Source organism: Marmota flaviventris, chromosome 1 (assembly GCF_047511675.1).
Source record: "Marmota flaviventris isolate mMarFla1 chromosome 1, mMarFla1.hap1, whole genome shotgun sequence".
NCBI classification, from domain to species: Eukaryota; Metazoa; Chordata; class Mammalia; order Rodentia; family Sciuridae; genus Marmota; species Marmota flaviventris.
The window spans coordinates 205,972,501-205,989,603 of record NC_092498.1 but is presented as its reverse complement, the minus strand read 5'-3'; the positions used below and the strand labels follow the sequence as shown (position 1 = coordinate 205,989,603).

Genomic DNA, 17,103 nt, shown 5'->3' with positions numbered 1-17,103 from the left:
TCGATTTCTCTCTTGAAAAGAATAAAAGGCAAAGAGAAAAGCAACACGTGTCAGCGAAGACGACTTTGGTCCTTAACGATTCTTAGGAAAGGATGTTCATTCAGGGAGAGACGGGACCGGGACCCAGGTCCAGATCGAGATCCAGGCCGAGCCCCGCCCTCCTCACCTGCCGCCCCGCCCGCCCCACCCGGGCAGGAGGTGCCAGGCTGTCCTCGCTCCGCCCGGCTCTCAGTGTCCCCATCTGCAAAACGGACAGCGCAGGCGAGAGCGGAGGGTCTCGGAGGTCCCAAGGATTTCTAGTTGGGTGTTAAGTTTTTTGCATCTCTGATGGGGGGAGGGGCACGATGAGGCTGCAGGCTGGGGGCCTGAGGAATGGGGGTGCAGGCGGGCACCTCCTAATCTATGTAAATCCTTGGAGGACAGATTGTGGGAGCGGAAGGGGAGGTCCCTCTTGCTCCTGACCCCCTTTTGCACGTCGCCTGTCTGCACCTCCTCTCTCTGGGTCTTGAATCTCTGGCTCCATCCCTTTTCGGGGCGGGGCTTTGGCTCGGAAGCAGGGAACCCTTAGGGTTACCCCAACATGCCCAGGGGCACCCTCCTTTATTTTTTTCCTTGCTCCATGGGAATTTGGGGCCACCGCCTGGAACCCCAAGTGAAGGCAAAAATCCAGAGGTGTTATTCAAGGCTGGCCTCTGTGTCCACTTGCTGGGTGGCTCTTGGGGGAAGCCCTGCCCCTCTCTGGGCCTTGTGCCAAGACAGGAACTTCCTGAATTCAAACAGCTGCCAGGCCCCTGGACTCCCCTGTTTGTACCTTATCATCGCACTGTGCCCCACTGGGACTCAGCTGCAGTCTGTCTGGACACCTCCCACGTATCCAGGACGTTGGGGAGGGGAAAGCTGGCAGGACAGCAGCGTGGGCATGACCCCGTCCCTGCAGACCCCTGCCCACTCCTGCAAGTCTTCCAACTGGGTGAGACCTCACTGCCATCCCCCAGTGCCCACCTCATGCTGGGTCAACTTGGGGCTCCTGAGAAGCCTCAGCCCCGGGGCCAGGAGGAACAGCCAGCCACAGACACCACCAGTGTCTTGACATCAGGGTTAGACTGGGGAAGGGACAGAAGCTGGGACGTCCTGAGGGAGGGGGGAGGGTTTCTACAGTATTTTAATCATGAGTTTGGAAGGATGCATAGGAATTCTCTGAGTAAAGAAACGTGGGAGGGATTCCAAAAACAGTCCTACTCTGGGAGTTGCAAAAATGCACTCAGCAAATACTCCCCAAGGCTCGCCACATGCCTGGGCCAGTGCTGGGACTCACACGCTCGGACGCACGCATGCGCACACGTGTACACACACACACACACACACCACACACACACACAGAGGACTTGACCAGAATGACTCCTTCGGGATCTTTTGGGAAGTATCCTGCCAGGCAGCTCGGTGCCTGTCCCAGGTCACACATTATCTGCCCTTGGGGAATTTCTGCGTTCTGAACTGAGTCACCCATCCATCCTATGGTTGCTGCACCCCAAGCAAGCCCAGATTTCCAATCAGCCCCTGGGTCTTGTAATGGAGTTCCCTACCCTGCTCCTGGATGGAACCCCCAATGCATTTTACATTATAGTACAAGAATTCGGGTCACCTGAACCTTGCCTGAATTTAGGGGCCACAAAGCACCTTCAAGCAAATTGAAAACTAGTTCCACTCCTTCCAGATGCTTCCATTCATGTATCGGGAGACCATCATCATAAACACATGTCACTCAACGTCTAGGATTTGCAGATGGATTAACTGGAGACGGCAAATCCTGGAGCAGGGCACAACCTGCAAGGCAGCACCTGGTGGCCCCGGGGCTCATCTAAAGGCAGAATCTGTCTTTATTTTGGAGGGGCGCTCGGGACTGGACTCAGGGGTACTGACCACTGAGCCACATCCCCAGCCCTTTTAAAAAATATTTTAGAGACAGGGTCTTGCTGAGTTGCTTAGAGCCTCACTAAGTTGCAGAAGCTGGCCTTGAACTTGCCATCCTCCCGCCTCAGCCTCCTGAGCTGCTGGGATTACAGATGTGCATCACTGCACCTGGCTTATCTTTTATTTTTAATATAGCCTCCAAAAAAAATTTTTCCAGAAATCAATTTCAACATCCTCAAAGTATGCCCCCCATTGATCTCTTCTCCACACAGCAGCTTTTGGGACCAGGACTAGAGTCTCCGGCTTCAAAATCTCCTGGGGAATCCCCAGATGTTTCAAAATAAAAGCAAAACTTCTCAGGGCAGCATGCAGAGCCTCGCCTGGGCTGACATTTCTCCAACCGCCTCGCTCCCGATGGTCCTCCTTAATGCCTGGCTTCAGCCATAGCACCTTCTTGCTGTGCCCCAAACGTCCACCTCCTGGCATCTGCACCTGTGGCTTGCTCTACCTGGTGGTTTTCGCTCTGGTGGGAGGATGCCTCAGTTTCATAGCAGACAATCCCCTCCTGAGTTCCCATTCCTCAAACCCATTTTAATTTCTCCCCAGCGCAGCACAACCCTGCCCTTCCCGTATGTGCCTGGGTCCATGTGTGGGGCACACAGGCCATGCCAAACTTTCCCAAAAGGCCCCACTTGGATGAGCTGACTTTCCGTCCAAGTTACCCAACTGTGCCCACTACTGGAGCAGCTTCAGGCAGCAGAGGCTCCACCTGGGCACGAGCTCCTGTGGCCCTGGGTTCTGAATGGATGAGATTCTGGAGACTAAGCTCTGAGCATGTCTGTGCATTCTCTCTCTCTCTCACACACACACCCACACCACACCACACCCCTAGTTTCCGGTCTCTTCCTGTTCTTTCCTGCTTGGAGAATTTTGGCAAAGGAAGAAGGGGCTGAGGGAGCCTGGGTCCAGGGGACCCCAAATTCTCACTCTCTTTTGGAAGGGAGACCAAGAGTTCTCAGGGACTCCCCACTGGAGTCTTAGGAGAAAGGGTTCAGGACAGGGGTCTTGCTTGGCAGCCGAAGGAGGGAGGGTGCAACAGGGGTTTTGGCCCATAACCCCCACACCTTGTAAGTACTGGGGGAGGTCCCCTGAGGGGGAGTTAGCAGCAACGAGGAGCTATGTCGGGTCATCCGATCTCAGCCCACCCTTCCACGGGGCACACAGGTCTAAGGGACTGGGGAGGGGGCATGGCACTGGGAAGCTGGGCCAAGTCTCAAGCAGCTCTCTGGGCCTCAGTCTCGCCATTTGTAAAATGGATGTGTTAAACTCTATGAGATGAGGACTGGGTTTGTTGGGGGGAAAAGGGAGGCAAATCCCCACAGGGTAGTGGGGGAAGTGCAGATGCCCCAGAGCCGTCCCCTCGGCCCCCTGGGTTTGGGCGCCCGAGGGCGCATGTGCTTTTGAAATCCCATTCTTTCCCCTCCCCCCACTTATTTTTTGCACAAACATCAATAGGGACACCGGTCTGCCCGGGTCCCTCCAACAGGCATCCTGGTCCCTACAGCCCCTCGGCCCATCTCAGGGGACTCCAGGAAGCCCTATCCCTTGCCCAGGGCCCGCTCCTCGAGGGAGCTGAGAGTTCCATACTTGGCAATTGGTCTTGGGCCCCAGGATTTGGAGCCCATCTTATGGCTTTTCCAGGGGACAGGAGGCGGGGCCTCCCGGAACCAGAGCCCTGGGATATGGCCTCCTTCAAAGGGACAGGTTTCCCTCCCATCCCAGCTCGAAAGGCCCCTTAGATGACGAGGGCGTGGCCTCAAGTAGGGGAATGTGGCTTCTTCCTTCTTCGCGCCCTAGGGCGTGCCCTCCCGGCGGGGCGGGGCATCGTCCGCTCGCCTTTCCCCAGAGGGAGAAGTTAAGAAGTCTAGGGCGCAGACGCAGCCCGCCCCCTGCGCAGAGCCCGGAGACTTGCCCTCTGGGCGGTGCCAGCGCGCAAGTCCCGCCCCGCCCCGCGCTCCGCGCAGGCGCAGTATCGCCCGCCGGCCTGCTCCCGCTCTAAGGCGCAGGCGCCGCACCGCCCTCCTCGGCAGAGCGCGTGTCCGATTTGAGCTTGACGAATTCTTTGGCCACCTCGTCGTTGCTGCGCTGGGATAAGATACGCAGCACCGTGAGGCCGGTGTCGTCCATGTGGATGCGGCGGCCGAGCGGCAACCAGCAGGCGGCGCTCCCGCGCTGGGCCAGCTCGCGCAGCTGCAGCACAGCCAGCCCCACCGTGCGGTCCTCGCGCGCGAAGCAGTAGTCCTTGACGCACACCTGCAGCTCGTAGCACTCGGGGCCGGCGTCCGCGCTCAGCGTGCTAGGGGAGGGGTGGGGCGTCAGGGCGCCAGTCGCTCCCCCAGCTGACTCCGCCCCGGCTGGGCACCGCACACCGTTACCCGCCCGGAAATCGCCCAAACCAGGCCCTGCCCCGGGTGGCTCCGCCCTTGCAGCGCCGGGTCAAGACCACCCCAGGCGGTACCCCTCCTCTGCCCCACTCTCCCGCTGCAGTCCGTGCCTGATCACGCCCCTGTTAGCTGGCCCCCAAGCTGGCCACCTCCATACCTCAGTAATATTTATGCTTAACCTGTCCTTTGTCCCCACCCACCAAACACCACCCCCCTCAAGTGGCCCTTCCTGACCTGGCCAGGCCCTGGTCCAAACTCCAGATACAGGGCCTTTGCTCCTGCCTGCTGAGCTGCAGATATCTCACCCAGAAGCCCCCCATCACATTCCACCAAGTTCTTCACTGATGTGGCCCCGCACCTATCCCCCCCACCCCCACCCCCCCGCCACCGTCCCTCCTGATGTGACCCTGTCCTGGTACCTCACCATGGATGACAACTAGCACATCCCCCACTCCCTCCTGCCCTTAAGCCCAAGTGACCTTCCCAGACCAAGAGCCTGCCATGTTGCACCCTTATCTGAAGTATTCGGCCACCCAGGCGACACATCTGCCTTTCCATGAGGACTTGAAACTGCTCTGGAGCATTCCTTCAAGTGACCTACCACCCCAAAGTTCTCGAACCAAGAGTCCTGTCCTGACAGCACCCACCTCTCTCTATATAACAGGGATCTGATGCCCCCTGCCTTCTGCACTTCGTCCCCCAAGAGCACCCCCAACACTGCCCCCTTCCCACTTGATCCAGGTATCTGCCCCTAGGAATGGAACCCTACCCCAGGTGACCCCACACACCATATCCCCTGATCAGACTTAGCTTACTCCCCAGGTTTCAGTCCCCTCTAGACTCGCATACCTGGAATACTACTCCCAACTCCAACAAGCCCAATCCAGATATGGCATCATGCGACACCCACCTCATGCCCTAGGTCAAGCCACCCTCTACTGTGTTCCTAGAGTTGACTCCAGATGACCTGACCCAACAGTCCCAACAAAGCTGGCTGCTAATTCCAAGAGCCAACCCTCTGTCCTGCCCGGTGACCTGTCCTGTCCCCAGGCCCCTCAGCACCTATGGCTCAACATGATCACCCACATCTCTTAGGCTAGTCTCCAGCCCCCAAATGGTCCTGCCCATCATACCCCTTCTGCCCAGACTTTCCCTCCCCTTCACCACCCAGGTGACATCCCACACCATGCGCCTTATCCCATTCACTGACTCCCCTGGGGCTGCCTTACCCAGAGGGTGACCTCCACTCTGGGAACTCCCTGATCACTCTTGAACCAAGGTGCCTCACTTTTCAGTGTTCACATGAAGGTCATGGCCCTTCCCTCTCCCACATCCAGGTGCCACTGGCCCATCAGACATCTCTCCTACCTAGCTGGCCCTGAGGATCCCCGGAAAGATGCCCCTCCCTTCTCTCCACGCTTTCCAAACACCCCAAACTTACAACTGGAAACTCTCGTTGTACTTGGGGGCCCAGCTGTTATTCTTGGATTTGGTTGCAAACTTGCGTTTCTTATCACTGAGCTGGGGCCCAATGATGTTGACCTCGATGAATGGCCGGAAGATACCAGAAGTCTGCCACTTGAGGTCATTAGCAGCCACCACTGTTGGGGGAAGTAGAAGAGGAGGCTGGTCAGGTCACACAGCATGACAGAAGTAGATAAAATACAAAATAGGGCTGGGGATATGGATCAGTGGTTGAGTGCCCCTGAGTTCAATTCCCAGTACCAAAAATAAAAAACAAACAAACAAACAAAAAATACCCAGCCCAATTCATGTTCTGGTTAACAAAATAATAGCTAAAAATAAACACACACACACATGCACATTCTCTTTGGGGCTGGGGGTGTAGTTCAGTGGTAGAGCGCTTGCCTAGCCCCTGTCTGGCCCTGGTTTCAATCCTGGTCCCACAAAAACAAACCAAAACTAATGAAAACACAGCTAAGAAATGGAGAAAGGGGCTGGAACCCTGTGAATGCACTTCTGGGCCCGGTCATGCCTGAAGCAGCCCACCCACGTCTGCACCCTTCAGTTCTTTTGTTTTGTTTGTTTGTAATGAGGACTGAACCCGGGGTGCTTAACTACTAAGCCCCATCCCCAACCCTTTTTCTATTTTATTTAGAGACAGTGTCTCCCTGAGTTGCTTAGGGCCTCACTAAATTGCTGAGGCTGACTTTGAGCTTGAGATCCTCCTGCCTCAGCCTCCCGAGCTGCTGGGATTACAGGCATGCACCATCGCATCCATCTTGCACTTTATGTTTTTATGAACCATTAAGCAAAATGTTTGTCACTTTAGCCAGCTGGAGTTTGGTTTCTGTCTTGGACTTGGTGACTCCTGGTTGAGGCACCTCTTTTCCTGCCTCGGGCCACTCACCTTTCACTGGGCCACTCACCTTTCACCGTGACCTTTTGTTCCCCAGTGCCTGGATGGGTGAAGAGCTCGACGTGGACAGAGACTTCACCCACAGGGTCTTCTACCCCAGAGCCTGGTGGGACAGGGGAGAATACAGCTGTGAGCTCAGTTCCTTCCCACCACCTGGGAGGGCCGTTGGCCACTTCCCCCTCACCGTGTGCTGGCGGCACCAGGTCATCAGCCTTGACAGGGAGGCACTGAAGGGGGCCCAGATGGCAGGTGCTTTTGGAAAGCCAAGAATCCTGGGTTCTAGCCTTTCACTACTTTGCTGTGTGACCTCAGGCAGGCCCATCTCTTAACCTCTCGGAGCCTCCTGCATCTGCCTTCCTTTTTCTCTTTCCACCGACTCTCATGTGGTCAGACTCTTCATCTTCCGCTACACTCTGGCAGTCTCTGGTCCCAGGGCCCTACCTTCGCAACACACCCAGAATCTGACCCATATCTTTTACCTCCATCCTGATCCAGCTCTATCAGGGCGGATCTGGACTTTGCAGTAGACTTCTTGGGCCTCAATGTCACATCCCTCCTCTCTTCAGAACCCTCCCGTGGTTCCCATCTCACGCTGGGATAATCAGTGTTTGTGGGATCTGCGGCCCGCCCCCCAGTACTACCACCTCCCCTGCCTCAAACCTCCCCCACTGCTCTCCTTCCCCCAGTCCTCCCTCTCCACCCCACGGCCTCCTCACGGCTCCTCCGACACACTGGGATCACCTGGCCCAGAATCCTCACCCCTCCTGAAGTGACGGCTTGTCTGGGCACATCTGAGGTTCCTGGTCCTGACTTCCCGTCTAACAGATTCTCAAATTTCCACTGAGAAACGCTCCCGGCCTCACCTCCGACCTGTGCTCAGACCCTGGGGCTCAGATAAGGGCGGGCCATTCCCGTGTCCATTCAGGGAGGGCGGAATGAACCACGGCTGTCCAATCAAAGCAGTCCCTGCCTATGACTGAAAGTGATTGGCTCCGGGACAGTCCCATGACCCAAGCTGGGCCAATAGGAGTTAGATTTGGGACTTTGGCTGCACAGGCTGAGTTGCGCTGTGTCCCTCTCTGGTGCTAAGTGGGAAGGGCTATCTCTGCCGAATAAGGAGACAGCCTGTCCCACAGAGACCTCCCTGATGCCATCTCAACCCCCTGATCTTTCAGTTCCACAGCCAGCTTGAGTCATGGTGACGTCACTCTTTCTAACTAACATAGTATCCCCAACAGTGCTCATGGGGATCATGGAAGGCGCAACTTAAAAGCTCCTGTCTCAGTCCCCTCTGACCCTGTGACTTAGAAGGGCATCCTGCTGGGCCTGTGGACCTGTGACCGCCAGCACCTCCACCAAGACCCTCCCCAACCGCCCCCCCCACCCCAGGCAGCTCCCTAGTCCTGGAGCACCCATGCATGGGACAGGAACAGGGAAGTTGGAGGTGAGGGGTGGGGGAGAGGTCAGTAAGAGGTTGATCCAGGTTACCTCACACTGGACAGGAAGTGACTGAGGGTCATGGAGAAGAGGGGCCAGGAGACCCTCATCACCCCTGGTTGCTGCCCACCCCAGGCCACCTTCCTCATCGTCTCAGGCTCCCACCCCCCACAGTCACATGCTCAGCCTCCCCGCCCTTCCCTCCCCCAAGGCTGATGCTTCATAGCAAGCTCAATCCGGGCCAAACTGAGGTGCCAGGGGTGAGTTAGACGGTGGTGGGTCAGGTGAGAGGTCAGACCAAGGCCAAAGCTAGTAAGAAGGGGGAGGGGGCAGTGCGGGGCACCCCCTCCCATGGTTTGCTGGCTCCACAGAGAAGGGTCTTTTATGGGCCTGTCTGTGCTTCCCCTAGCCCCACACCCCGCTCCCCAAGTCCCGGGTCCCCTTGCAGGGGAAGAAGATTCCCTGGGCAAGTGGTTTAGCCTTGTTGAACACTCCTTCTCCTCATGTGGAGGGTGATGGACGCTGTCCGGGGACAGCTGGAGAAATCTTTTTGAGATTTTCCAAGAAATACACCCTCCAGGGTCTGGCTGTGGGTTGGAGCTTGTCGGTTGCTGTCTACTTCAAAAAATGTGCTGCTGAGTCTAACAACATTGGCTAAGAATCGTGAGCTTCCTGTGTGCCAGGAATGGCTCTCAATTTAATTTCTTCTAACCTGGAAATTAATCCCCTGGGATTAATTCCTTGCCTGTCCCCGTTTTACAGATGGGGAAACGGAGTCGCAGGGAGGTGGATTCTCATCTGCCTGGTAGTGCCCCGCAGGCGGAATGGCTGACTCAGGACCTGAGCCCAGTTCTTAACCTTGCAGGTGCCTGTTTGGGGACCCGGGATCTGGCTTAGGAGACACTTCTTGGGGAATCGCTTCTCCTTCTCCATGTGGAACCAGCAAGCGTCCTTCCCCCTCGCCCGCCTGGCCGGGGCACCCCAGTCCCGGGAGGCGGAAGGACGGGCCTTTTACTAGCCGGGCCGGGAGGGGCGCAGGCACCGGGCACCGGGCGCGGGCGGCGGGCGGCATTGGCACGTACCCTTCTCAGGATAAATGTCTTCACTAAGGGTAAACCTAGTCCCCTTTCCACCATGGACTAATCGGGTGGCAAGGGAGGAGGGAGGGGCGGGGAGGAGGGAGAAGAGCGAGTGACAGGTGGGGATGGAGGAGTGTGCGTGGCGGGGGCGGGGGGCGCGGAGAGGGGACAGCAGAGCGAGAGGGAGGAAAAACAAGAGAGAGAGAAAAACGTCAGCGGCAGACGGACGGACGGACGGACGGACAGACAGCCTCCCGCTTCGGGAACACCGAGGACACTAAAAGCAGTGAGGACTCTGGGGAAACTGAGCCGACGCCCGGGGAGGGCCCGGGCTGCCGCGGTGGGGGAAGGGGGCCACCGGAGGCCACCGGGCTCCTTCCCCCTCCGCCGCTGGAGCAAAGCCTGTGGTCAGGGGCCAAACTTCTTCGTCCTGTCTACACCAGTTTTGAAATGGTGGGTCCCCAGGGAGGGGAAATAGGCCCCTAGAGTCCCGCCCTCAGCCCCAGCTGCGGTGTGAGCTCCAGAGGGACAGAGGCGGAAGCACAAGACAAGAGCTAGAGAGAGAGAGAGAGTTCGAGAAATGGGGCCTCCTCCGTGCTCCCCGCTCCCAGGTGGGGTCCTTCCGGTCCTGGAGCGGTCAATCATTCCACAGCCCCAAGACGTTATGGAGATCCCGCCCTTGGGGACTGTAATCGCGGTCTGGGTCCATGACGTCAGAGGTTCTACCCGGGCTGCCAATCATTCCTTGCTCCAGGACCTCCAAGGTCCCGCCCATCACGAGCTATCAGTCACTCTCCAGTTACCCTCCCCTGGAGCTGTCAACCATTCCCTGGTGGACGCAGTTGTCCCAGTAGCTGTCAACCTCTCAATGGTCCTGGGACATCATAGATTCTACCAGATGACAATCATTTCAGAGCCCTCCGCTGTCCTGGGTTCCACCTCTAAGTTGTTGCCATGGCTCTCTGGTCCTTGAGGTCGGGGCCCACCCCCAGATGCTGTAGATCACTCCTTGACTTAGGGACAGTGGAACTTCACTGTCAATTCTACCCAAGCTCATGATGTCATAAGGGGCGGGGCCAGTGGCTGCTGCGCAAAACGGGGGCGGGGCTGCCTCTGCAGGCAGGGGGCGTGGTGGCGACCGACCCGCCCTCACCTTGCGCTCCCTGGGTTTGCACGAAAGTCTTGATGAGCAGGTCGGTGGCCTGCGTGTAGAGGGACAGGGCATAGCGCAGTGACTGCAGGTCGGGACTCTTCTCCAAGAAGGTCTTTTTGAGGCCCACTCCACCGGCGTGGAAGTATTGCTGTGGGGGACAATGAGGGAGGTGAGGGGGGGTGTGGTGGGGTGGAGGTTGAGGGGGAAGCCCTGCGCAGCCATGAGACTAGGCACTCCCACTGTCCCCTCCCCTTCCTTCACATCCAGCATCTGGATGACCCCCTGCTCCTCCCCCACCGGCCCCCCAAACCTTCCATGGCTCCCAGCACCCTCAGAACTGCACCCATCCAGACCTTTCCCAGCCTCCCTCCAAGGCCTTCCCTAGATCTTGCCCTCCATGGGGACTTCAGACCTCCCGTGCTCACTGGGGGAAAGGCCCTCTCTACTCCTGGCCCATTTGCTGAATCCGAACCTCTGTGCATTCCGCAGACCCATCTCCCCAAGTTCACCTCCAAAAGCCCTGGTTACTCCCTCCTTGGGCTGCCCCCATCCTGCCTCCCTCCCAGTCCTGACCTCGCCAGGCTGAGGATGTCTGTCCAGCATGTCCTCTCACCTGGGCTCCTCAAAGCCTCAGTCGGTCTAGCTTTGGCACAGGAGAAGGAACCCAGAGTGTTTAGAAACTGAATAAATTCATGAGGGTCCAAGGTGAGCCTAGGTCATGTCCATACCAGCCATGCCCTCTGCCTACCCAACTGGACAGGACTCTCACCTTGATGGTGTCCAGGGCTAGTTCAACAACTGCACATTGCTTCGGAGTCAAGCTCTTGGCTTCTTCTCGTACCATGTGGTCCTAGATGGATGGGGAGATGGGCCAGTTGGGCAGGGCAGATCCAAACTTCAGGATCTACCTATAGGTCTCACCCTTGCTAAACACTGGGGAGTTGGACTATGAGTCGTTTTCCTCAATCCCAGTGCCCAGCAAGCAACTAGCACTCAGTAGGTGCTCCATGCATATTTGTAGGCAAAATTATTTGCATTCTTGATCGAACTGTACCTGAAGCTGAACCATGCACATCTTCCCAACACAATGAAGCAAATAAATCGTGTTTAAGTCAGAAAACTGAGTAAGTTTTCTGTCCCTTGAGCCTGCAAAGCATGTCACCATCCCACGATCTCCTGCCTCTTCTGCTCCCACCTCTCAACTCACCTTGAGTTTGGACAGCTGACCGAGCTCCTTAGCGGCATTGAAGATCATCTGGGTCCCCTGCAGGTAACAACAGACACAGCTGGGGTGAGGAGGGGTCCCCCAACCCACTCCCCACCCACCCAGACGACACCCAGCCCTGGACACCATCTTGGTTTCTGGGAAGGGCAATGGCCATGTCCCAAAGACAGAGGTCTGGAGCCACCCACCCCAAAAGTGCCAAGGAGAAGGTCACGACCTTGACCCCGGAAGGCCCAATCCTATGGGAACACTACCCACCACTGCACCTCCACCATGGCCCCAGGATTGTGGGACACAGAAGAGAAACAGGCAAGGATTGGGCTGTGGGGGACAGTGGGTAGGGGGAACCCCAGACGGGAACGCTGGGGGTGTGAGCTCTAGAGTTAGGAGGCCTTGGGAAAGCCGTGGGCAGGGCTGGGCTTCAGGAAATGGCCCTGATGAACCCCACCCCCACAGCCATCCCCTCTGTGGGGGATTCACTCTGTAATGGCGGGGGCTGTTAGTCTGACCTTTAAAATGAAGGGACCTCCCCTACCCCCTCTGCTCCCCCAAAACAGACAAAATAAGATGGCAACATGGCTATGGCTCTGCCAAGTCAGGTGGGCTGGGTTCAAATCCCAGCTCTGCTGTGTGGCCCTGGGCAAGTTACTTAACCTCTCAGAGCCTCAGTTTTCCCTTGTAAATGACAGAAACAACACCCACTCTGTGGCTTTGCGTCTTTGCCCAGTGTTCACTCTAATCATTGCTTCATCTCAGTCACGGGCAATGCTGAGACCAGATCCCAGCCTGGAAGCCATGTGTCCAGCCTCCTCCACCACTGTGCCAGGGGACCTCAGGCATGTCCTCGAGCCTCTCTGGGCCTGGTTTCCTTCACTGGCTAATGAGGGTAGGGGGTAGGGCTGAGGAGCAGTGGGGTGACGAGTCTCGCATTACTGGGTCCTGGGTGGGTTTGGTGGGAAAGGACCCATTCACAGGTGGGGTTTGTTTTTCTTCTTTCCTGTGGTGCTGGGGGGGGGAACTGGGGAGGAGACCAGGGCCTCAGCACGCTCGGCCAGTGCTCCCCCCCCCGGGCCACACCCCAGCTCGAGGTTGATGCCAGCAGTCCCCCAGGCGCCCCGCTGTCTGAGCGGTTCCCTGCGGCACCCACCTAGAGTCTGGCGGGGAGCCGGGGCCCTCCTGGCACCCTCGGCCCTGCCCACTGTCCCCCACCTGCCCCCCAAGAGCAAGCCAGACAGACAAAGGAAGAAGAAACCAACAGACAGGGTCACAGACGGCCCCAGACGGCACGGACCACAGAGGTGGAGGGCGTGGGGAGGGGAGCCAGACAGACAGTGAGGGGCCTCTTACGTCTGAGTGGCTTGGCAGTTTCACCCTGCCCTGCGGAGAGAACCAGGCGGAGGTCAGAGTTCTGGTGGCTGCTGGGAGGCCGTTCATGGGACTTCCCTGTCCCCTGGAAGCCCAGCCCTTGAGCTCCCTCCCGGGTCCTGAACCTAACACTGGGTCCCCTCCCCAGGTAGGCACTGTCCCTGTCCCCGAGTGAGGGCTTAGAGCCAGACCCTTTGACATCCTGGGGGTGCTCAGTGAGCTGGCCTAAGCTCATCCCCTGGGGACAGGTGCCTGATCCCACCCGACAGCCAGCGTGCCTGGCAGGGGACTGGGGGGGTGGGAGGGGAGAGAGGGCTCCGGGTCTCTTCTCCCCCACTCCCTGAGCCTCCCCGGCACCTGACGACCCGGGACATACTGTTGGGTGCTGCAGGTACATTCAACAGAGACACACACCCAGGCATTCACATGTGTGCACACTTACACACACACACAGATCAACACAGAAACACACACGCAGAACTCACATGCTGAAATACACGTGTGCATCCTCATCACCTACACAATCACACACACAGACCTACACACACTCACACCCTTGTGGTTGCATATACATGTATGCAGTGCCTGGAACATCAAAGGTGCCCCTCAGAGGGCTGGCTGAGTGGACATGGAAGTCTTATTACCCATGTTCACAAAGCCGAGACCCCACATGTGTGAGCACAGGGATGGCGTCTTCTGTGCAAGTGCACAACGAGGCAACTGCTCATGTGCTGCCACAGCTCCTATCTCCCTACAGCAAACACCCATTAGAACAAAAGAATTTGCAGAAAAATCAACACAGGTCCCAGTCCAGGGCAGTGATCCAATTCTGGCCTCTAGAGAGACCACAGAGTGTCAGTGGCACCCAGGACAAGGAGGAGCCCTTGGGGTGTTGCTGTGCAAGGGCAGGAGTTGTCTGTATACAGTTTTGCTCATGCACTCACATTCCTCATTCCTCTATGACTCCCGACTTCGTGGGACTTTGTTAGAACACCTGCCTTCTACCCGTGACCCCCAGCTGAGCTTCCTACCCCCCCACACACAGATAGGCCAGGCACACTCACACCCAAACACCACGGCTGGGGACCTCAGCAAGAGGAGTCCCTCATTACCTTTTCTAATCCCTTGCCATGTTTTCTCAAGAGGGTGCCCTGCAGAGACAATGTCACAGGGTGATCAACCTAGCATGTCGTGCAGCATGGGGCCCAGGACAGTCATAGGTGTACTGTGGGGATGGGGGCCCACACTGCACAGGTGGCCAGCGACGAGTGCATAGGGACTGTGTGTGCTGGCCTTCATGGCCGACTCTCAAAGATATGAGTCAGAGACACAGGAGAGAGGAAGGAGAGAGAGAGAGAGAGAGAGAGAGAGAGAGAGAGAGAGAGAGAGAGCGAGCGCAAGAGCTAGAGAGAAGTCAATGCCAAATATGGTCCATTTACATTTAGTGTACATATGCGGCTCTGGGTTCTTGGAGTATCAGAAAAGCAAACAGGCTCCATCCCAGCCAGACCTGAATTTGAATCTTGACTCTGGCATGTGTTCACTCTGTGGCCCTGAGCAAGGGACTCGGCTCTGGGCCTCAGCTTTCCTCATCTACAAAATGGGAATAACAACATCCACTTCACTTAAAGGGTTGTCACGAAGGCCATCAGAAACAGCAGTTGTGACCAGGCCTGGTCTATATGGAGTCACCAATAAACACGAATTCCTTTATCCATGGACAAGGGCATTATTTAGGATTGGCACACGGCTGCCAGCCAGAAACCCCAGATGCGCCCGTGAAGAAGAGAGACGAGCAGGTGAAGGTTTGCTGGCCCACAAAGGGGTGATGTACCACTGACAGGGGCAGCCCTGATTTAGCAAGCCTGCTGCCCCCAGGCCAGGCCCTGAGGAGCACTCCAGTGACTGAACCCCGAGAGCCGCTGCAGTCACCCCATTTTTCAGACAAAGAAATGGAGCTTAGAAGGTGAAGTGATTTCCCAAGATCACGAAGAGAGAGAGTGGCCGGGCTAGGATCTGACCCCAAGTCTATCAGACACCAAAGTCCCCCTGCAGCCTCCCACCTGGGCCTCCACCTGAGCATCTGTGCACAGCAGGCGTGGGGCAGGTGGGAATGCCAGTGGACAGAGGAACAGAGCCTGGCGCTGGCACTTGGGGGGTCAGAGGTAGGAGCCTGCCATGAGAAGCTGAGTCGAGAGCCACGGGGCAAAAGCCTGCCTTCTGGGGTGCGCCTAACAGTTCAAGGCCCAAAGGGGAGGTCAGAGGGGCCCCCTTGACTTTGACCCTCTTTCTAGCTTTGGAGGGAGATCCAGGATCCTGGTGGTATCTGGGCAAAGGAATAAGGGTCGCATCCAACTAGAGGGCAAGGACGGATACGAAGGGGCTGGGACACGGGTTTAGGAGCTGGCAGGTGCCTCCTGGACTTCTAACGGGGCGGGGGAGGTGGGTGTGGCCTCCCGCCCTCCCGGCCCCTCCCCTCCCCATGCCCCGCCCCAGACAGACACAGGCACATCTAGGCGGGAGGTGGGACGGTGGGTGAGGGCTGGTGGGTGGGGAGGGGGCGTTGGGTGGGGTGGGGGTGCAGCCACGCGGTGGGCCGAGTCCAGACACAGAGCGGACGGACAGACAGACGGACAGACGGGCCTCTACTTACGATCATCTGTCAGCCGTGTTGGGGACGGGGGCGGTAGGGAGGGGGAATAAGGCACCGTGAGTGTCCAGGGAAGGCCAAGGAGGGGGCGGAGACGGCACCGAGGGGCAGGCCCCTGACCCGCCCTGCGCACGGAGAGGGGAGGCTGGGGAGCATCGGGCCTCCACCCACCGCTGCTTCTCTGTGGTCCCCAACCCCTCCCTGAGCTCCCCCATCCACCCAGGAGTGTCCTCCCGCTCTGCACTCTGGGCTGTGCCCTCAGTGTGTCACTGCCACCTGCAAGTTTCTGTCTGCGAGCCTCTGAGCCTCCCAGAGGGACGCGTGCCTCCCAGGGGTCTGGGCACCTGCCTCCACCCTTCTGGGCAGCCCGATCCCTGGGGACTCTGGTCTCTTCTCCCATCTCTGAAAGACCCAGATGCACAGCCTGGTCTCTGGATAGCCACTGGCCTCTGCTTGGGCCATCTCTGACCTTGGATGCTCTCTGTGACCTCTGGCCTGAGTCTGTCTCTTTACTGACCCCAAAACCCTTTTGGAGACCTGAACACTACTGATCTACAGATGTCTTCAGCCCCGAGCTGACCTTTCTTTTCTGGGTGACCTCTGATCTTTGAATGGTTCCTTGAAATCTCTTGACTCTGTTTGACCTCTTTGACCTTGGAGTAACCCCAACTGATTCCCGAGTGACCTCTTAGACCTTTTGATGACCTTGGCCCATGTCTGACCTGTCTGACCTCTGGTGGCCTCTACTACCTTCGGCTGGCCCTTGAGCCTTAGATGACCTCTCTGAGCCTCCATCCCCTTGTCCTGGTCCCCCAGCCTCAAGGCACCAAAGCTCTCTAGGCCCCCACAGGGAGCTGGTCCGGTGGCGTGGGGTCCCCTGCGGGCCTCACCGTCTGGTCGGTGAGCGGCGGGAGGACGATGGTCTTCTCCATGGTGTTCATGACCAGCTTCCACAGCTCCTTCAGCACCCGCTTCAGCACCGTCTTCTCGCAGATTTTGGCAAAGAGAGTCAGGCTGGGGGCGGAGGGCGGGTCTGAGAGGGGCTCCCCCAGCGCAGCACGGCACACGCAGCCCCCATGTGCCCTGAGGCCCGACAGAGCGGCCTGTGTGGGGCATGTGCAGAACCCTGGTGCCGCACTGGAAGAGGCTTTGGGGCCTGGGGAGGAGGCTCGCACCTATCATGGGGATGGGGCAGCGGGAGCCATGGAGGGCTCTAGAGGGACATGCCCTGACATTCGCGTGGGAGCAACCTTGCTGTGGGGTGAGACGGACCAGGAGCGCCGCAGACCAGGGCTGGGAGGGGGCGGGCACCGCCAGGAGGAGGGTGTGGCCCGAGGAGGGTGGACTTGGGAGGAAAACCAGCAGAGGGTTTGTGAGTGGACGTGCGGGGGTTAAGGACAGAGAGGGACAGTCCACATGACCCACACCGACCTACCCCGCCATCCACCAGACCCCGGCC

General features: G+C 58.0%; 1 protein-coding gene across 4 annotated transcripts in view; it reads right to left on the bottom strand.

Moving 5' to 3' along the window:
• Positions 1-3,966: 3,966 nt before the first annotated feature.
• Unc13a (unc-13 homolog A) overlaps positions 3,967-17,103 on the bottom strand; it is a 57,451-nt gene continuing 44,314 nt past the window's right edge. For 2 of the 4 annotated variants that reach the window (XM_071609680.1, XM_071609682.1), the window contains exons 34-42: positions 16,535-16,658; positions 14,107-14,145; positions 12,977-13,006; positions 11,612-11,668; positions 11,174-11,254; positions 10,405-10,552; positions 6,746-6,838; positions 5,797-5,956; positions 3,967-4,267 (exon numbers count right to left, since the gene is read on the bottom strand). In XM_071609680.1, the coding sequence (XP_071465781.1) occupies positions 3,967-4,267; positions 5,797-5,956; positions 6,746-6,838; positions 10,405-10,552; positions 11,174-11,254; positions 11,612-11,668; positions 12,977-13,006; positions 14,107-14,145; positions 16,535-16,658 (1,033 nt within the window). Of the gene's footprint in view, positions 4,268-5,796; positions 5,957-6,745; positions 6,839-10,404; positions 10,553-11,173; positions 11,255-11,611; positions 11,669-12,976; positions 13,007-14,106; positions 14,146-15,647; positions 15,654-16,534; positions 16,659-17,103 lie in introns of all 4 variants that reach the window. The other 2 variants (XM_027932464.2, XM_071609690.1) reach the window with 2 other exon arrangements.